General features: G+C 36.9%; 2 protein-coding genes across 2 annotated transcripts in view; both read left to right on the top strand.

Moving 5' to 3' along the window:
• Window positions 1-6,492: 6,492 nt before the first annotated feature.
• Window positions 6,493-8,067, top strand: LOC6042711 (26S proteasome regulatory subunit 8). The gene is made up of 2 exons (XM_001870693.2): window positions 6,493-6,651; window positions 6,744-8,067. Exons 1-2 carry the CDS (start codon window positions 6,637-6,639, stop codon window positions 7,935-7,937), a joined length of 1,209 nt encoding a protein of 402 aa, XP_001870728.1. The 5' UTR covers window positions 6,493-6,636; the 3' UTR covers window positions 7,938-8,067.
• A 4,037-nt stretch (window positions 8,068-12,104) lies between these two features.
• The window catches only part of LOC6042708 (progestin and adipoQ receptor family member 4), an 81,123-nt gene continuing 71,189 nt past the window's right edge, over window positions 12,105-22,038 (top strand). The window contains 1 exon segment of the mRNA XM_038259405.1: window positions 12,105-12,587. The gene's annotated coding sequence lies outside the window, so the exon portion shown is untranslated.

Genomic DNA, 22,038 nt, shown 5'->3' with positions numbered 1-22,038 from the left:
AATTATAATTCAAGAGCATTGAGCACTGTTCTTTGTTTATTTTTCAGATGCCATATGCCGAGTACCGGCCCAGCAGTGGAAACATGGTTCGACGCCGGGCATGGCACCGATCTTGTCATTGTAAATACTAGCAACCACATTTATCATCCAGTCAGTACCATTAGTCCACGTCATCCGATTACGGCCGGAATGAGCGAGGAATCTAATCAAAGTTTCTGCTGTTCCAGATTTCGGTCGGTGGAGGAGAAGGCGGACGGAAAATATCGTGAACCCGGCTGGCTATGCCGGAAAATGGGAGGGCAAGTAACCGGTCAGCGATCGCGGAAGCAATCCTCCTTGCGGAGGAGAATGAAACGTCAAAAATAAAAGGTGGAGGAGGACGAAATAAAAAAAAAAACTCCCGGCAGCGATCCTGATCCGCCAAAAATTGTTATCAATGGAACTGGTGAGTAGTGTTTTTGGCGGAGTTGTACCAGGAGTGCATTTGGATGACGAAATTTCGAGAATTCTAAACATCCGATATGTAATAAATTAAAAAATTCTTTACTTTCTAAAATGCTACAGTTATGAAGATTGTACAATCTTCAAATTCTTCACATTCTAAAATTTTAACATTGTAAAATTCTAAAAGTTTAAAATTAAAAATAAGTAATATTAACATTTAGTGGCAGTGCGTGGCCGTATGGTTACGCTGTCCGCTTTGTAAGCGGATGATTCTGGGTTCGATTCCCATCTGCTGCAACCTTCCATCGGATGAGGAAGTAAAATGTCGGTCCCGGCCTTGGTTGTTAGGCCGTTAAGTCATTCCAGGTGTAGGAGTTGTCTCCATGCCATAAGTACAAACAACACACCAAACCAAGCCTACTCCGGTGGAATCGCTGGCGGCGGTTGGACTCGCAATCCAAAGGTCGTCAGTTCAAACACTGGGGTGGAAGGTTCCTTGGAGTAAAAAGAGGTTTGGGTGCTCTCCCCATTCAAGCCTTCGGACTCCTAGGTTCGAGCAGAAACTTGCAATAGAGACCACAAAAGACCCGGGGGTCGTTAATGTGGATGGTTTGATTTTTTGATTTATTTTTTTATAAAAAAAAATCTTAAATTCCTAAAATCCTACATTCTAAAATTCTTAAATTCTAATATTCTTAAAGTCCTAAATTCTAAAATTCTAAAATTCTTAAATTCTTAAATTCTTAAATTCTTAAATTCTTAAATTCTTAAATTCTTAAATTCTTAAATTCTTAAATTCTTAAATTCTTAAATTCTTAAATTCTTAAATTCTTAAATTCTTAAATTCTTAAATTCTTAAATTCTTAAATTCTTAAATTCTTAAATTCTTAAATTCTTAAATTCTTAAATTCTTAAATTCTTAAATTCTTAAATTCTTAAATTCTTAAATTCTTAAATTCTTAAATTCTTTAATTCTTAAATTCTTAAATTCTTAAATTCTTAAATTCTTAAATTCTTAAATTCGTAAATTCTTAAATTCTTAAATTCTTAAATTCTTAAATTCTTAAATTCTTAAATTCTTAAATTCTTAAATTCTTAAATTCTTAAATTCTTAAATTCTTAAATTCTTAAATTCTTAAATTCTTAAATTCTTAAATTCTTAAATTCTTAAATTCTTAAATTCTTAAATTCTTAAATTCTTAAATTCTTAAATTCTTAAATTCTTAAATTCTTAAATTCTTTAATTCTTAAATTCTTAAATTCTTAAATTCTTAAATTCTTAAATTCGTAAATTCTTAAATTCTTAAATTCTTAAATTCTTAAATTCTTAAATTCTTAAATTCTTAAATTCTTAAATTCTTAAATTCTTAAATTCTTAAATTCTTAAATTCTTAAATTCTTAAATTCTTAAATTCTTAAATTCTTAAATTCTTAAATTCTTAAATTCTTAAATTCTTAAATTCTTAAATTTAAATTCTTAAATTCTTAAATTCTTAAATTCTTAAATTCTTAAATTCTTAAATTCTTAAATTCTTAAATTCTTAAATTCTTAAATTCTTAAATTCTTAAATTCTTAAATTCTTAAATTCTTAAATTCTTAAATTCTTAAATTCTTAAATTCTTAAATTCTTAAATTCTTAAATTCTTAAATTCTTAAATTCTTAAATTCTTAAATTCTTAAATTCTTAAATTCTTAAATTCTTAAATTCTTAAATTCTTAAATTCTTAAATTCTTAAATTCTTAAATTCTTAAATTCTTAAATTCTTAAATTCTTAAATTCTTAAATTCTTAAATTCTTAAATTCTTAAATTCTTAAATTCTTAAATTCTTAAATTCTTAAATTCTTAAATTCTTAAATTCTTAAATTTAAATTCTTAAATTCTTAAATTCTTAAATTCTTAAATTCTTAAATTCTTAAATTCTAAATTCTTAAATTCTTAAATTCTTAAATTCTTAAATTCTTAAATTCTTAAATTCTTAAATTCTTAAATTCTTAAATTCTTAAATTCTTAAATTCTTAAATTCTTAAATTCTTAAATTCTTAAATTCTTAAATTCTTAAATTCTTAAATTCTTAAATTCTTAAATTCTTAAATTCTTAAATTCTTAAATTCTTAAATTCTTAAATTCTACAATTCTACAAGTTCTAAAATTCCTTAATTGTTTAATTATATTATGTAATTCTTTAATTCTCGCTTACTTTTTCAAAATGTCCTATGTACATAGGAAACCCATGGCTCATTGGTTGTTTTGAAAAAGTAATCTAGAATTCTTTAATTCTTGGATTGTTAAATTCTCAGCTTTACAGAACTCTTAAAATCTAATTGTACAAAATAATTGCTAATCCAGGTTTTTAAGCGAAGATGGCGTTCGATTGGTGAGCGTCCGAACTGTCAAAATCACGCAGTAGCACCAACATTAGAAAAAAAATGTGGCCGTCATGTCATGGCATACTTTTTTTGCAATGTTGGTACCACTGCGTGATTTTGACATTTCGGGCGTTCACCATTCGAACGCCATTTTCGCTTAAAAATCAGGATATTCTAAATTTCAATTAAATTTTTTTTTATTCTTCGAATTCTAATATACTATAGAAGTTTTAAAATTTTTGATTTTGAAATTGTAAATATTTTGAAGGTTCTTTTTTTAAATTTAACATTCTTAAATTTTGAAATTTTCTAATCCTTAATATCTTTTTAAGTCTGTAATTCTATAAAATAAAATACATGGCTATTAATTTAAATTTTATATTTGTTGCACTACTCTAAATATTTTATAAAACACATAATAGGTATCTTCAAATTCTAAAATTCTTGATTCATTCCAGAGTGTTTTTTTGCTGGACGTGGGCCAGCAAGTAGAGAAGGATAATGAAAGTGCGTTGGTGGTGTTCTAGCGGAATGGCAAAAGCGCCATTATCAAGAACTTATTCTTCTTCCAGGAGATACTTTCGGTCGAGAATATCCTCCAGGTGAAGGCGATGGAGGTGGACGAATTACAGCACTCGAACATTGGCAGGGTAGGCAAACAGAACCCTTCCCACAGCGGTTGGCCATCGTCGAACCAAACGACCTTAACAGACCTAGGACAGTCCAGCGAAATCGAGGGCAACCGGATTAGCCGTCATTGAGCGAAATTAGGAAAACTGTGACTGCAGTGATAGTGAATAATTCAATACAATGTGCCAGGCTAGTGCAAACTATTAAAAATGAATAAAAATAATCCATAAGTTCAACAAAGTGAATTTTATTTTCAAAATAACCTCAAAATTCCGAAATGACAGCACACGACAAAGGTACGACATCCTAAATAACAAAACCGTGTGACATCCGTCGAATGTCGTACGACAATGTCGAGCAATTTCGATTATAGATCGTACGACAAATACGACATTTTGGTGCAAAAACGTCTGACATTCGTGCGAAAGTCGCGCGACATTGTCGTGCGACGTCGTACGTTTGCACGGACGACAAACGACGGACGTCCGACGGACTTTTCAGTCAGGGTAATGGAGCTGCACGGCGATGGCAGTGGCAGGAGATCAAAATTGTTGACCGGGGCCACTAAGAATGAGTGTTTAATGTTTATTTTTAATGGAAAATAATAAATGTGAGGACTCGGGGGTTGGTTTTGGGTGGGCGTTTAATTTTACGAGAAATTTAAAGAAAAATAAATAAAATTCGTAAAAAATATGAAACAAATACATTAATCAACCTCTCTGGTTGAATTCAAATTAACTTTGGGTTCAACCATAACAAAAAGAAAGCCAACAAGTAAAAACAAGAAGAAGAAGAAGCTGTCAAAAACAACCCGTCAATTCCGTTTCGATTCCGTTTCAACTCCGCTTGAACCGATTTGCGGCGAAAACTCAAACGGAACCGGTTGTTGCGTTTGAAACGGAATACGTTTCAGAATCTAAAACGAACACTGTTTAGAATTCGAATCGAACTTTTTTCGCTCAAGCGGAATTCTAAACGGAATTCAAACGGAACGCGTTGAGTGGGCTTCTGAGCTCATTTTTTCATTCTTTTTAAGTTCAATCACCCCATGTTCTACGAGCCATCGTGACCTCTGACATTAATTGCCACCCATTTAACTCAATCCGAATTCTGAAACGGAATCTAAATAGATCCATATCGAGAAATTAAAAAGAGAGATGAGAGCCGGTAACATGGAGTGAAACTTTTACAGCTGTCTTGTAAAACTTCACAGCAGCTTCCCAGATACGAGATTTTCTTACAGAATTCGTTCTGTAAGAATCCTGCTAGAATGATTCTAGCAGCCCAGTCAGAATTCTGTAAGAATTTTGCTAGAATTTTCTAGTAGAAAAATACTGCTCACTGATTGGCTGACGTTTTACCGGTTCAAATCTGTTCTGTTTCGACCATTTGAACAAGATGGACGCTTTTTTTTCGCGAAAAAACACTGGCGGACACTTAGGTAATTTGAGTTCCGTGAACAATCCGGAGATCCTTTCGGAAATCAATAGATTGAAACACACCATCGCAGGTAAGCCATCACTCCCACAATTCCGGCACTTTGCAAACAGATTTAGGCATTTATGAAACTTAACCAATAACTTAACCGCTCTTTGCAGGCATGGATCTGCAGTTTTGGCGACATTCAAACCTAGGATCTAGAGTCTGGATTCTCTACTCGGCATCATTGGCCGCAACATCGTATTCAAAGATTTCCAACCCGGACTACGCGTGTGTAATTGTGCTTCCGAAGGATCAACAGACGCCTCCATGGTGTATTGTAAAGTGATGCGACCGGCATTGAAGCAGAAAATGACTTGTATTAATCTAAGAAATAAATTATGTTCGAAATGAAATTTTATTTTGCCTAATAAAATAAAAACAATAAAATTCCGACAAAATTCTAGCAGGATTCTAGCAGAAATTTTTTTTTTCTAGCAGAATGGCCTGTCAGAACGGTCAGAACAGTTCTAGCAGGGTTCTAACAAAACCGGTTGCTTTCATCGGATTCTACTAGAACCGGTTATTGCATTTGAGCTAGAATTCTCTGAGAATTCTTGCAAAAATCTGGCAAAATGATGGCAGCGTTCTAGTAAGAATAATTTTGCTCTGCTAGAATTCTGTAAGAATCCTGCGAGAACGCCGTGGCTGGGTTGACGGAAAGTTTAACGTCGTCGGTTTAACTCCATGTTGCACTTTTAATTTCTCGATACAAATTTTGTTTCAAACGCAACAACCGGTTCCGTGTTCGAACCGGTTGTTGCGTTTGAAACGGAATTTGTATCGATAAATTACCCAGTCACGGCGTTCTAACAGGATTCTTACAAAATTCTAGCAGAGCGAAAATATTCTTGGTAGAACGCTAAATTTCTCAAGAATTCTTTGAGAATTCTAGCTCATGCATGATCAATTGGGTCCTAAAATGACGCTTAGATTGCTGATATTATTGTTTACAGCGATAAAGCTTATTTTTCTGAGTACAATGACCCTTTTTACGACCACAAAGAGTTTAAAATGGATTTTTAAATCAATTTTGATTTAACCACAAATTAACCTCGCGGTCCTTCTTGACAGAAAAGCTCCTACTTGACAGCTCGTTCCAAGGGGACCATAGTTGATCCATCGAAAAAATGTAGTCCTGTCAAAAAAAAATTTTGCATTAAAATGAAAAAAAGTGATCAGAAATGGTTTTTTATCGTGTTTTTTACCGTTGTACATAAAAATTGACATAGGGCTTTAGTACCCAAATTGGGCTCACAAGTTTTTTTTGGGACAAGATGGCGGTCACAATACGGTTTGGCGAAAATGACGTCATTTTGACAGATTTTGCTCTGCTAGAAAATTCTGACAAAACTCTTGCAGGCCTGTTAGAATCATTCTAGCAGGATTCTAGCAAAACCAGCTCTGCTAGAAATTTCCGTGACCGGGATGGACTGCAGCTGTGATTCCATGTTACCGTCTTAAAACATTGAAATCTTTGGTCCTTGAAACATTTCAACGCGTCTTCAAACTCGTCTGACAGTTCAAACGTTTGCCCATGCAGCAGCAGCAGAACCGCAACGCCAGCGTTGACAGCCGATGAGCTTGCATTATTTGAAACAACACTCTTTGCTTGTGTCGGGGGAGACGAATTTTGTTCCGGCCAATTCTCAGCGAAATACGACCGAAATCCGCCGATTCGGACCGTAAACGTTACGGATAACTCGGCCCCGCCATGACTGCCACCAAGGTGAGTTGGAGTTTCGATGGGAGGAGTGGAATTTTGGAAGGTTTTTGAACTCGACACTAAAGTGGGCTTTGTGTTATGTGGTTATGTTCCAGATGGACGTCGATTCCCAGAAGGGCGAGGGGTTCCGGTCATACTACATCCAGAAGATCGAAGAGCTGCAGCTGATCGTGGCGGAGAAGAACCAGAACCTGCGCCGACTGCAGGCCCAGCGGAACGAGCTGAACGCCAAGGTCCGGATGTTGCGCGAAGAGTTGCAGCTGCTGCAGGAACAGGGCAGCTACGTGGGCGAGGTGGTCAAGCCGATGGACAAGAAGAAGGTGCTGGTGAAGGTCCACCCGGAGGGCAAGTTTGTCGTGGACATCGATAAGAACATCGACATCAACGACGTGACGCCAAACTGCCGAGTTGCGCTGCGGAACGAAAGCTACACTCTGCACAAGATCCTGCCGAACAAGGTCGACCCGCTGGTGTCGCTGATGATGGTCGAGAAGGTGCCGGACTCGACGTACGAAATGGTCGGAGGATTAGACAAGCAAATCAAGGAGATTAAGGAAGTCATCGAACTGCCCGTGAAGCACCCGGAACTGTTCGACGCCCTCGGAATCGCCCAACCCAAGGGAGTCCTGCTCTACGGACCTCCGGGAACTGGAAAGACCCTGCTTGCTCGTGCCGTGGCTCACCACACCGAGTGCACCTTCATCCGCGTGTCCGGCTCCGAACTGGTCCAGAAGTTCATCGGCGAAGGTTCTCGAATGGTGCGCGAACTGTTCGTGATGGCCCGCGAGCACGCCCCGTCCATCATCTTCATGGACGAAATCGATTCCATCGGTTCGTCCCGTATCGAAAGCGGCAGCGGCGGCGACTCCGAAGTCCAGCGTACCATGCTTGAGCTCCTCAACCAACTGGACGGTTTCGAAGCCACCAAGAACATCAAGGTCATCATGGCCACCAACCGCATCGACATCCTGGACCCCGCCCTGCTCCGTCCCGGCCGTATCGATCGCAAGATCGAGTTTCCCCCACCAAACGAGGAAGCCCGTCTGGACATCCTGAAGATCCACTCGCGTAAGATGAACCTGACGCGTGGAATCAACCTGCGCAAGATCGCCGAACTCATGCCCGGAGCGTCCGGCGCCGAGGTTAAGGGCGTCTGTACCGAGGCGGGAATGTACGCGCTGCGCGAGCGTCGTGTCCACGTCACCCAGGAAGACTTTGAGATGGCCGTGGCCAAGGTGATGCAGAAGGACTCGGAGAAGAACATGTCCATCAAGAAGTTGTGGAAGTAAGGTGTGTTGGGCGGCGCGCGCGTGCGGTACAATTTATATGGAAAACAAACATCTTTCTTTTTCTTCTTTTTGCGTGAGCGTCGTAAACTTAAGTGTATGCATTAATCAAATAAAACAAATATAATAAACATGTGTTGAGCTATTCATTTTAAAAAGAAAGTCTTTTAGTCTATTCTACGATTCCACCAGCGTTAAACCAGCAGGATCCAGATCAAAAGTTCTCCTAATGGACAAAAAATTCTGAAACAAGATGTTTTTTTTTCTAAAACAAACAAAACCCATTTGTTGGCGGCCGGGAATGATACCTTTCAGAGCATCAGGCATAAGGCTTTGTGCCTTCCTCACTGAGGTAAGGCTATCAGCACGGGTATGAATCTTCAAGCAATTTCAATAGAGTTATCTACGTGCGCATGTATTGAGTGTTTGTACACGAAGGGTTTTTAGGTTAAAATTTGTACCCGCCAGCAAAAACAAATGGTAAGCAAGTGTGCGTGAGATCAGGCTTAGATAGCTCTATATGGCGACTTGTAGCAGAAGGAAGTGAGGCATTTTCGCTATTTCTCACTGTTCTGTGTTCTGCGTGCACGTCCGCAAACATCGACCACACGCATACTAACACAAAGCGCCACCAAGAGGCAAAAGGTGATTACGAATATTTTTGGCACTTTCGTTTAAAATATGCGGTTTTGCAAAAACAAATAACAAAACCAACATTTAAGTGTAGTTCAACTGTCAAACTTGTAATTCGTTGCTGATTTGTTCGAAAATTTGTTAAAAATAATAAGGCTTTTTAGGCCCAGTGAAAAAAATATAATTTAACTCAAAAATTACGAACTCCTCGTCACAGTGTCCTGATGCAAACAATGATCGAGCTGTAGCTGTCACAGCCCTGCGAAGTATGTTAGCTGACATATCGGGCAGCTAGTCAAAAAAACCAGCTAGAAGTCTCCTGACAAAAACTTTTGCTAGAAAGAGATAGGAAACCTGATGCAAACAAACGTCCAGCTGTCATGTAAACAAACTTTGAATGTGTTGGTAAATTTGTGACTAGAAAACCTTATTACTTCGGTAGCACGAAAGGTGTTATCTTGGTTAAACTCAAAAGTCCCATGCAAATGTGTAAAACCAAACTGAAAAATTTGTAATGCCGATTCACAGTGTACGGGCGCACTGTTTGATCCAAGGCTGTATATTTATCAGGTAGAAAGCCATGTGTTTGATCGACCAAAAGAAAAAAACCATTTGACAGCTATTGTTTTTGTTGTGGGCTCTCATGAGCTTTAGTATACTAAAGCTCAACAATCCAAAATTAGACAAAGAAAAATCAAATTTCGTGATTCGATTATCCGAAGTGAAATTTTGATAATTGAAATTTTGATAATTGGGTACTAAAATGAAACTTAGATTGCTGATATTATTGTTTACAGCGATAAATCTTATTTTTCTGAGTACAATGACCCTTTGTACGACCATAAAGAGTTTAAAATGGATTTTTTATTCAATTTTGAAAAATTAACCTCGCGGTCCTTCTTGACAGAAAAGCTCTTACTTGACAGCTCGTTCCAAGGGGACCATAGTTGATGCATCGAAAAAATGTTGTCTTGTTAAACAAAAATTTTGCATTAAAATGAAAAAAAGTGATCAGAAATGGTTTTTTTTAGTTATCAAAATTTCACTTCGGATAATCGAATCACGAAATTTGATTTTTCTTTGTCTAATTTTCGACTGTTGATCTTTAGGGAGCGTTCTTTTATTACGTAACGCGAAAAATCGGACTTTTAGACCCCCTCCCCCCCCTCGTAACAAAATTTCCATACAAATTTTAAAAAATTTGTATGGAGCGTAACACGGCCTCCGACCCCCCTACTGCATTACGTAATAAAAGAACGCTCCCTTAGTATGACTCTTAAACTACTCTAAAATGTTTTTTTTTTTAAATTCACGATAGTGGCCAACATGGCCGTGATGAAATATTGAAAAAGTGCATTTTATTTTATCTACAGGCAATCAACCATTCAAATTTGACTAAAACGGGGTTGCAGAACTCGAATTTGAAGTTTAAAAAAAGAAAATAAAAAAAAAAACTTCGGATAATCACAACCCTTCGGATAACCGAACTTCGGATAATCGAAACTTTGGATAATCGAGTCTGGACTGTAATAATAAGGCCGTTGCAAATAATTTTTGAAGTTTGTGTCCCTCGACTCTGACCAAAGCCGTGCTATGCTTTCAACATTTGAATGAAAAGAGTTAAAAAATTTATATCGTTATATATCTTTCCAGTTGTTTTGCAAGCATTTGTTTCCAAAATACCTAATACAATACAATACCTAATAATACGCATTTTTTTATTGCAAAAAACGTGTTTGCGGTGCTGTACATGGGAATTTCATAAAAAATCAAAATATTTTTAAACCAGCCCAAACATGCTAAATATGATTATCAATGCAGAAAAATGCTTTTTAGATTGGTTTAAGTTGATTTAACTTCTGTTTTCATTAAAATTTTGAAGTTTTTTGAATTTTTTTGCCGTTTGATTTTAAAAATATTTGCTATGGCCCTACGTTTTTTCAAAGTCTCAAAGTTTGTCTCATTTCAGCTAAAATCAATGTATATGTTCCAAGGGATTTAAAAACTTGTTAATGAAAGATGATCATTCATCATTACAAGACAGAAAAAAAATAAATAAAAAAATCATTTTTTATCAGAAGGTTAATTTTGAGTTTTTTTCTTCAATTTTAAATTACAGTTACAATTTCAATTTTTAATTACAGACTGGAGAAAAATGTTGAACTTTAGAAAAAAAAAACATTATCATGAATTCATAAATATTTGCCAACTAAACAACATGTTTTTTTAATTCTGTAATCTAAAAAGTTTGCAGACCCTATTACATATTATGATCTCTCGCTTTCCACCCCCTCCCCCCAACGGTAGTGATGAGATTTTCCACCCCATTCTTCCCAGCAGAGCAGAGCAGAGCAGAGAGAGCAAATTGCAAATCCGCATGTCCTTCTGCTGCTCACGAAATTAACGCTCGCTCTCGCACCTCACGAGCTCTTGTGTGCAGCCAATTGAGAGATTCGACAGAAACGTGCACGCATCCTGGTGGCGAGTAGAAGCACTACGCAACGATGTTCGGAATGACAGCGTGCTTGGAAATATTTTTTTTTTGCAGTTTTTGATTTTTATTTCCTTCAAATATTTTTTAACGTTGATGAAAGTTATTGTAAAGTGTGGCAATCGCATGAACGAATCAAATGATGTATAAATCATAGGGGCTGAGTTAATTTTTCATGTTTTTTCCTCAAATTTACCAAAAAGATCTTTTGAAAAATTGATTTAAATAAGATTTATTTGATTGATAATGCTCCTTATGTGTGTATTATTGATAGAACAAACTATAAGAGTCATATTACAGCATAATTACAATAATTTTCTCAAAAAATTGCTAGTTATTCGATTTTTTCCAAAAATTTCCAAAAAATCACCAAAATGCATTTTTGAGATCAATATTTTGGTCAAACGGGAAGAAAAGTAAAGTTTAAACACTTTTACATAACATTTCATCATTACTTTTAACTTTTGCAACATTTAACTCAAGTTATCCAAAATATCGATCATCTTTTTAGAAAAATCGTTTAAATAAAATACCAGTCACAATTAATCACTACAAATCACCACGCATTATGATCGTTAGCGAAATTGCCACACTTTGCAATACCCCACTTTTCTGAAAATGCTTGATTTTTCATTATAAACGCGATTTTTCCCTAAAAACTGCTCAAACTGTATGGGGGCTGTCATTCCGAACACCGCTGGAACAACAGCGAACCTAGCGGAAAAAACGTCGTCGAATTCTTCAATTTTCATTCAGTCAGATCAAAAGCTTGTGAGCTTGAACTTCAGTCGATTCCCGTCCGCCGAGCGAGCAGAACGCGAAAATCCTCAGTTGGCCGCGACCGACCGCAGTTCGCGCGTGTGTGTGCGGTCTTGTTTGTGTGTGTGTGTGTGTCAGTGGGAGGTAGGAGGAAAAAAAGGACACACAGAAGATTTTTCTTCTTAAAAGATTCAAGTGAGCTCCGGTGAGTTGAGGATCAAAGGTTGCTGCGATTTCGTAATCGTTCGAAAAGGTTCAAAATCAACCAAATTTTCATCAATTTTCCATCGAGAGGAGTCAAAATCAGGAAAAGTGCAAAGGATCATAAAGTGTGAAAATTTTAGGGCTCCTCGTACACGCACACAAGGCGAAAGTTTCGGCACACTCACACTAGCGCGCGCACTTCGTCCTGTCACGTTCTCCTCTTGTTCGCTGAAGAAGGCGGTGGAAATCTGCTGCCTTTTTCGAGGGGGTGGTGGAAATTTTAGATGTTCTGTCAGTTTGCGGAGGAAAAGCGTGAGCGCGCGAGCAAATGAGAAGATGAGATGAAAGTGTGAGAGAGGTTGCAAGAGCAAGAGAGAGTTTTGCGAGCGGATGAGAGAGATTTGTTTCGTGAGCCTGTGTGAGTGCAAAAAGGACTCTAGTTTAGTGGATGTGATGAAGCTCGTCATCTGATTTGCCGGAGTTTTCCTTTGAGGGTGGAAGGATTCAGTGCGATGGAGCGGTCCTAAGGATATTATTTGAAAAAGCAGAATTTGTGGAAAATTTATGTGAGTAAAAAAGTTTGTTTTTGTGATATTTTGAAGGGGTATTCTTAAAAATTGAAGATTGATAATCAAGATGTTGTTGTTGAAATTCAGTGAACATAAAGTGAACAAACAGAAAGACCCTAATATACACAGTGTGCACACGTGGTACGAAGGATCTTGATTTTTTTTACAAGCACGTGGTGAATGTATTAAACAACTTTTAAAACATTTAATTTCTAAATATCTGGTTTTAAAATTCATGTCCCATACATATTCATATCATTTTTTGTCATGAATAATAAGTCTGTGGCGTCGGTCCTTTTCAAGATTCGAAGTCAACAACACAGAAAAAAATCATGATAATATTACAGGTGTAATTTTACCTCTGGAAATTTGTAATTTTACCACTTTTCTAGTGTAATGTCACTTTTTCAGTCTAAATTGAGGTAAAATTACATCATAAAAGAGATCAACTTTCCAAAATTACAGCTTCCAAATTTACATTATTTTTTACTGTGAAATCGATGCCTCTGTGCTCTCTTGTGCTAAGCTTGCTGTTATTCCTATCTAGTTAGCTTAAGAGAGCACAGAGGCGTCAAAATGTTTAAAAGTGGTTTTAATCGAGATTGGCATAATTATCGATAACATTGAATGGAAATTGTTTTTGTAGTCGTTTTGGTCGTATGATAAAAAAAAAAACTGGAGCTGGATGCAATACCGAAATATTTTTTTTAATATTCGTAGTATTCATTAACATTTATCCAAATCTTCCGGAAACTTCTATTTAGTTGCGCTTTTGATTCACGAAATTCCAACCGATTCCGACGCCATTCTTCGTTACGCGGTAAACGAAAAAGGCCTCTTTCTACAGCCCAACGTCTGGTGTATCAACAAAAATTCGCGAAATTCTTAATATTACAGCGAGTAGTTTATCTTCACCATACATAAAATGTTTTAACATAAATCACTTCAGCAGCTAAAACTATGTCACGCTTGAGCTTGAACATAGCCTGCTACTTGGTTAATGTTATCAGCTGTTCTGGAACATTCGAAAAGCACGTTACGCATTCTGTCTTTTCAGCACCCAGTATGACAACAACCAGCAGTCCGATCAACAAAGTCAAAAAAGGGAAATTTTAGCACATTTTCTCAGCTTTTCAAAAAAATTGCACTGATGTTTTTCCTTCGCAGTTTTTTTTTAATTGCAACAAAACAGAACTTTTTTTCGTAAAAAATCACTCAAAAATACCTTTTCGTTGAAAACGGTGCCCTTTATATAAAAAATGTAAAGTCATTTTCAATTGCCAGTTTGATTTGACATGTGAAAATGACTGTTGACGTTTTGTTTGAAAATTTAGATTTTTTCCAATCTTAAACTCTATCGTAAAAAATACCTATTCTAGTATCATCAAATTTCGAAATTTTAAAAATATGTATTTAGAAAATTCAACTCGCATTTAAAAAAAACCGATTTTTTGTGTACCAATATTTTTCCTGAAAAGTCCTATCACATTTCCGAAGATACCAAATCGGTTAGAAAATCCTTTCTCAAGATGCGGATGTTGACGCTCATCAAGAGAAAAAAACGATTGTGAACTTGGCTCTCCTCTCTCGCGCCCAAAGATCATGAAAAGGAAACTCAAAAAATCATCATCTGGATTTTCGGCGAAACACCGATTTGAACCACTAATTTTGCAGGTCTAATGTCACACGTCGAAAAATGGTCTGTCACATTGTTGTTATCAATGAGATTCATAGAAAACTTTCTGCCGATTGATTTTCTTCGAGAAGTTTAGGTGCGATTTTTTTGCGTGCTGCGCCTCTTCTCTCTCTTTCGCGTTTCACGATTATTTCCGTAGTGACAGTTCAATAGGGCGAATCTGCGTTTGTAAACAAGCATGTCTATCCCCCTCTTTCTTTACGTGAACTGTCACTTGAGCTAAAGGGCCCTATTGAACTGTTACTACGGATTTCATCCCTGCACATGAGCCATTCTTCAGCGACAAATACGACACGTTTTGGCTGATAGGTTGAACATTTTAATTATTTGTGTTTTTTTGTTCGTCGAGTCACTAATCGCTGCTGGATTAACAATGAAAAATGTTTATCATACTAGAACATGAGTTATTAATTTGTAAGAACCCGAGCAGACGGTAATAACTTGGGAATAACATTTTTCGATATTTGAAAATACTAGACCAATAACATTTTATGTTATTTATAACAAGATTTGTTATTCGTCGTTATGATTTTTTTGTTATTGGATTGTTATTGTAATAACAGACTAATAAATTTTTTAGCTATTATTCGAACAAATCTTTGTTATTATTTTTTTTATTTTAATAACTAATCCGATCATCCCAATAACAGTTGAAGTTATTCTTCCATAACAAAAAATGTTATTTCAAAGTTAGTTTGGCTTTCAACCAATATCAGACTAATAACAATTTTTTTTATGATAGCATAAACTGTTATTAAACCTTTCTGCAAAAATGAAGATTCCATAACACTTCTGTTATTTTAACAGTATTTGTTATTGAAACGGCATGAATTTTGTTATTACCGTCAGCCCGGGAAACCAAAAAGAGTCGAAATTTAACTATTTCTCACTCACACTTGCAACATCAAAGAGTAAACGATGTGGCAAACGAAAATTTCGACTTAAAATTTGTTTTCCATAGTCACTACTTGTAGAAAATTAATTTTTTTATCCAAATCTGTAATATCATACGCGACATGCATAAAAGCCTACCAATAAAAGATTTTTATTCAAACAAGGATTTGAAAGAAAATTTCTTTCCGACTCTTGTTCACTCAGTCGCCAGCCAGCGACAAGTTAAGACGTATTTTGCTCGTGTTGTCATCTCGCGTGCTTGGAAGTTTTTGACAGATGGAGGTGGAGGAATCCTCCGAGGAGGAAGATTTTCGTCCCGTCCGCGGGAATCGGAAGCGGAAGAAGTCCAGCGAGGTCACTGGAATCGGCATCGAAGGAGAAAATGTTGAGAAGACCCGTCTCAACAACAACAACAAGTTCAGCCCGCTAGCGGATAACAAAAACAACAACAATGCCAGCCCAGCAGGAGGAGGGGACGCCCCGGCGGTTCCACCACCCGGCCAATCGGCAGGTAAACAAAAGCAACCACCTTTGGTGGTGAAGAACACCACGGAATTTTACAAGCTCGTGGCGATAGTGGGAAGTTGTAAATTTGGTTTCAAACCGATTTACAAACTAACCCGATTTGGAACCAAGGTGACCTGCTTCTCTGTCAAAGATTTTGACAAGTTGCAAGAGCTACTCAAGAAGAAGAAAGTGGAATTCTACACCCACGATCGGCGGAGCGAACGAAATCATCGGGTGGTTCTTCGTGGTTTTCCTGATGAACTGAAACCGGACGAGGTCAAGTACCTTCTGAAGAGGGATCTCAAGCTGGACGCGCTGGAGTTGCATATCATCAAGCGGAAGGAAAAGTTCACCGTGGACGAAACTCCGTACATTGTGGTCTTCCCCAAGGGATACACCAATCTGAAGAAGCTCTCTGCAATGTAAAGTTGTGGCAAGCACTATCATCCGGTGGGAGGCCTACCGGAACAAGCGGCCGAACGTGACCCAGTGCAGGAACTGCTTGCAGCTGGGTCATGGAACCAGGAACTGTCACCTGAAAGGCAGGTGCAACAACTGTGGGGGTCCCCACAAGACGGACGAGTGCAAAGTCCAAGAAGCCGAGCCGAAGCGGTGTGCCAACTGCTCTGGAGCCCACGAAGCCACGGACCGCAGCTGCCCTAAGCGTGCGGACTTCATCCGGAGGCGCCAGCAGGCGTCGAAACCGAAACCGCCGGCAAGGAAGGCGGAGAAGCAGAGTCCAGCATTTCCGGCGTTTACGCCGGCGGAGTTCCCTCCGCTGCCGGGCGCAGTCCCGGACGGAAAATCCAAGGATCGCCCTCGTCCCGCAGGAAGCAGCCAAGGTGGCCCCCGAGACGGTGGAGCCACGGAGAAGGAAGCCGGGGAGGTACTCTACAGTTTGGCTGAGCTGTGGGGAATTTTCTCCGAGTACATCGGCAGATTCAAGACCTGCAAGACCCGCTTGGACCAAGTAACCCTCGTCAGTTACATGATCTCCAAGTATGGAATTTAAGGAGTTTTTTTTGTTATTATATATTGTTTTACTGATCCTCGGTCCCAACCTGGTCACAGCACCTAAAAGGACCTAATAAAAATAAGTTGAGAAAAAAAAATTCTTTCCACGAGCTGGACCATTCAACAAGAGGTTCCATAATAAATAGTCCAAATTATCATTTGAAAATTGTTATGGAATGAAGATCTCTGGAATATGAGTCCAACTGCCTTTTTTGTCTGTTCCAACTTCAGGAAGACGACTTCTCCAGCTGTAATGACCGAACGACCTTTATAAGAAAATTTGACACTCATTAACCCCATTTGTTTCACTGTGCGTACCCGGAAAATGTGAAATGATTTTTTTTTTGATCTGAAAAAACGTACAAAAGACGGTCCAACGCCTACTTCGAGAGAAAAAGGAACGAGCGAAATTTTCGTGGTCGATTTGAGGGCTCTTTTATGTACCCAATATCTCCCCCCCTCAAGGTCAGCTTTGAGGCAGTATATTGGCCCCATCTTGTACTTTTTGTTATGCATTGTCGACAGTTGCCTTTTCACTTTCGTCAGAATTTATTGCCAACAGAAGGAGGATGTTTCCTGGTAACAAAGCAGCATTTTGAATTTTGGCTAATTTGAAGATACAAAACTGCAAGTTGGTGCCTCCAAAAAAAGAAAAAAAAATACTTTCAAATAATTCGTTAAGAAGAAGAAGAACAACTCCATTACTAGAACTTGAGCTCCAAATCCCCAATTTTTCCATCAGATTACGTCTCCGATCTGGGAGAAGTGGCGCCACAACGTTTTCTACGCTCTCTGTTACTGATGTGGCGGAAAAGCTTCCTTCTCACATTAGTCCCTACGCGTGACGGGGCTTCCCGGGTTTCGGGCGCTATAGTCATCTTCCGGGCAACTCGAGCAGTAGCATGATTGATGGCGGCAAGGATTTCCTTATTTTGTTCCGATTCGGTTCACGGCCTTGACACAAGTTCACTGTACAGCAATGAGTCATGATGCATAGCTTTTTTCTGGTACTTATCTAAGGTAGATGTCCCTTTGTTGGACCCATTTCCGATCCAAGCAATAGAATTGGGTGGTGATTTGAGCCCAAAAAAACAAAAAAAAATGTTTTCCTTATATTTTATTTGCCCTACACAAAAGTTATACTGTTTTAAAAAAGAAAATGTAATTTCATAATTATAGATGGCGTAAAGGTAGATTGATGCTTCGCAGTAGGTCGAAACTTTTCTCTTTAGTCCCAAAATACATCCAAAAAGTACAAAACCGGCCATTACTGACAAAAATTATACTGTTATTGGGAGAATAGCACGAAATGTCTGTTTTTAACATGAAAAAGAAGAACAAAAGAACACAAGTTCAGTTTATCGATTTGAAACCTAACAGCCATGCACCACAATAGAACGTTGGCAATACAAGGTATCGGAAGCCGCGCTGACAAGTGCTGACACGAGGAAATGAAACTTTGGGTAAATTTAAAGCAAAAACAAAACACGAGGTAGAGGGGGAAACCCCAAACAGCGCAAAGGGGTGCACCGCACCTGACGTGAGTCAACCCCCTGCGCTGGTGGCGGTGTCGTCGGTGGTTTGACTTCTGGAATCTAATTATGAAAATTAGCCTCCCCTCTCCTTCTCCCACACAGCTTTCCCTTGAAATTGCATTAAGGACTTGTGTTGTGACTTTGGCCTTAATTAGTTTGAAGAGTTTTCTGTGGGCCGGCCGAGGTTGGAAGGTTCTTGGAAGGAAGGAAGGGCCACTACTTTTTACTGCTAGTCAAATTATGAGTAAAAAGTTAAACATTTGTGGACAACAACAAATGAGCACTCTCATCGTCATCGAAGGAGGCTGATTTCGTTGAAAGATTAGGCACGTGATTTTTGTTATTAATTTCTTATCAGTGTTTTGTAGAGCAGCTTGGAAGTGATCGAGACGAGACAGTCATGACATAATTTGGCTAGGGATAGGGATGGTTACATTGTAACTACAAAACTGTCAAAAAGTCGATGTTGAACTAGTTCACTTCGTCACACATAAAATTAGAAAGATATATTTTGTTCTTACGTGACTCTAATTTAAACTACAAAATATTCGATTTAGTTGAAAAATCTTCAAATTGTTTGTAATTTTCAAAATTTGATTCACAATGTATTTTGTAAATTTGGAACTAAAAAAAAAATAAATGGTCTTGTTTTTTTTTTATTATTTTAAAAACTTCTACCATTTTTTTTGTATATGCTGAAATGTATGATTCTCAGTATGATTTCATTTCATTCTATTCGTATTTAATTTTTTCAATCAATCATCAAAACAAACAACAATACATATATCAAAATCAAAATTTGCTGGATAATGTCCCAGGGGAACACTTTTACAATCTGTTCCGTTTGATCATTCGGTAGATTCCCAATTTTTCCTTCATGTTTTCTTTGCCATCATCATTTTGAGCAACTCATCGAAACAATCCTACTAGCAATTTGACATTTAATTACACTACCATGCCGATTTGAATAAAAGGGGCGAAAACCCATTGGAAATGCACCGAAAAAAAAAATACAGAAGAAAGAAACAAAAGCGAAAAACATTGCAACGATTGTTTTCCGCGACAGAGCAGCTACCAGTTTGCGTGTGGTTTTTCACGACCACAGAACGCGGTAGGAAAAAAGGGCAAAGGGTAAAAGCATCGAAAATATTATAAATAAAGCGGATATTGATTATTTCATTAATGCTGTCCGGGTGCCCTTTCGACACCGGACTCACCCGCGTGCCCTGCACGTGTGGTGCTGCACGTGCACTGGGGAAAGTTGAAATTGTAGGTGAAATCAACCGATTTTCCTGTGCAGGTGCATTGGTCAGGGTATATAATTTCGTTTTATAATGAATGCATTTTGTTTCTGAAATTGTCTCCGGGATAGTTTTTTTTATCGAGCACTCAATCAAATTTGCGGGTTCTCATGACACATCATGACTTTGAAGATTTTTGATGTCACTTTTAGATTTGCTGATCATCTTTTGTTGAAAATGTGGAAACAATAAACTCTTAATTAAAGATATTCTTGACACTTATGTTTTTTTTATAGAAAATTGTTTAACATTTCGAGAGAGATTTCAATTACTCAAAACGGCTTATTTTTGGATCATTATTGGATTCTTTTAAAGAAAATAAATAAAAAAACTAGTGTTGCAAATAAGATTCCTAAATCTTGATTTTAAGAATGAAAAACAAGGATAACATTCAAAAATGAGTTTATTTAAGTTATTTTAATTTTTGTTTGTTTAAAATTGTATAGTTATTGTTTTTAACGATTGCAATTTTTATTTAAAAAAAACATTCAAATTTCAATGGTCGTTACAATTTTTTAAGTTTAATTTCCTCAACACTACGATATAAAAAATCAATGAGACATGATAAAATTTATTCAAACGAAATTTGGATTCGAATATCCCTTTCAAAAAACAAACTTTTTTGCGTTTGTGTGCACCTTTATTCAAATATTAAAAAAAAAATATTTTAAAATGATTTTAAACACAAGCTAAATTTAAAAAGTGTTAAAAATATGTATTAAATCATTTTTAATTAGTTATTTTCCAAATTCAAGGTTTATGAAAAAATATATTTTTGCTCTCTTATTTCATGCCCCATTGAGACATTATTTTTATATTTTTAAAATGTTGGCCGCGATCTATTCTCAGTATGAATAATTATTCATACTGAGAATATATTTTTGCTCTCTTATTTCATGCCCCATTGAGACATTATTTTTATATTTTTTAAATATTGGCTGCGATCTATTCTCAGTATGAATAATTTGTCTTTTTAAGCTTCATTTAAAATATCTTTATCACTGAAAAGTTGTTCTGGAAAAAATCATTAGCTTTTGCTTACTCATTTATTTAAAAATATAGAAAATAGAAAAAAAAACTTCGATTTGAAGTAAACACAGTAAAAACCGAAAGAAATTTGAATTTAGTGTTTTTTTTGTACATTTTTGGGCAACAATCCAAGTTTTTTCATAAATTTCACAATTTTACGAAATGGATCATTTTGTTTTTTTACAAAATTTTTCAGTTCGGAAATATTGATGTAGAAATTACAAGAATTAAATTCAAAATAAAGAATGTTGTTATAATATTATAAAATTTGTTCTTAAGATTATTTTTTTAATACAGACAATCAATCTATTTATTTAATATTTTATGAACAGCCTTAAGGGCCGGTCATAGAATTATTTTGAAAAGCCGTCGCGGGCCGGACGTTGGGCAGGCCTGGTTTAACTAATTCCATCGTTAATCAAAACTTAAAAAAACACACAAACAATTAGACCCGTATTTTTTGTGTGGACCCCCTCAAAGGAAATTAAATTAGTTGGGCTTCCAATGAAAAACATCAATACATTATAAAAACACAACTGAATACACTTACAGGTCAAATGAAAACTTTATTTACTGAATTGAAGGGCTCGGGACCAAAGAGCTCACAGTTGGAAATATATTTTTATTATTTGTCAGGATGTTTTAACAAAAACAAACATCACCCAAATGGTACTGTGAACGGACGAAAACGATAAATCCCGAAATTACCGAGAGTACTTTGCTCGTGGGTCAATTTTACAAAAAGTTCATCATCAAAAAAAAAAATCGATACCGAGACTCGAATCCAAGACCATAAGCATATCAAACCACGCCTTTGCCGTATCGGCCACCATAGTTCGGTGTGTAAGTGGCGGTCATTTGTCCATAAAAGCCACTCAATGAGATAAACTGTTTCAATGAACGAATGAAAACAATTTGTTGTTGTTGTAAGCATGAGAGGTTTATACTCTCGCCATATAGTACTTTTCTCTCGTTTCTTTTCGGAAGGACTATCCGATTTGTTTTTAACTTCGGGTGTATATCCATAAACAGGATTCTGAGATAGGATTTTAGTTTTTTTCTGGTTTCAATACATTTATTGAACCTAAAGCACCATGCGTCTCCAGCAAAAAGTACTGGGCACTTATTGATGGATGGAGACGTATGGTGCTTTATGTTCAATTAATGTACCGATTTTTTTTTCTCAGAAAATCATATCATAAAGCTCAACTAATCACATTTGTGGTGGGTTAAAACTGGCTCAGCCATTCCGGAGGCATGTTTTTAGCAGGATTTTTGCGATAATTGTTAAAAACGCGTTTTTAACCTCTCTTTTATTTTTCGGAGAGGACCACCCTAAAAACTAAATAAAAAAAAAAAGCGTGTCGAATTATTTTGGCCAAGGAATCTATTTATTTCACTTGATAAGGCTGGTACAAGTTTTATTTGAAATGTTGTGCACTCCTTCAATATTGGCCCGAAAAAGCAGGGGG

Source organism: Culex quinquefasciatus, chromosome 1 (assembly GCF_015732765.1).
Source record: "Culex quinquefasciatus strain JHB chromosome 1, VPISU_Cqui_1.0_pri_paternal, whole genome shotgun sequence".
NCBI classification, from domain to species: domain Eukaryota; kingdom Metazoa; phylum Arthropoda; class Insecta; order Diptera; family Culicidae; genus Culex; species Culex quinquefasciatus.
The sequence above is the reverse complement of the archived record's forward strand: the minus strand, read 5'-3'. Positions and strand labels throughout refer to the sequence as shown.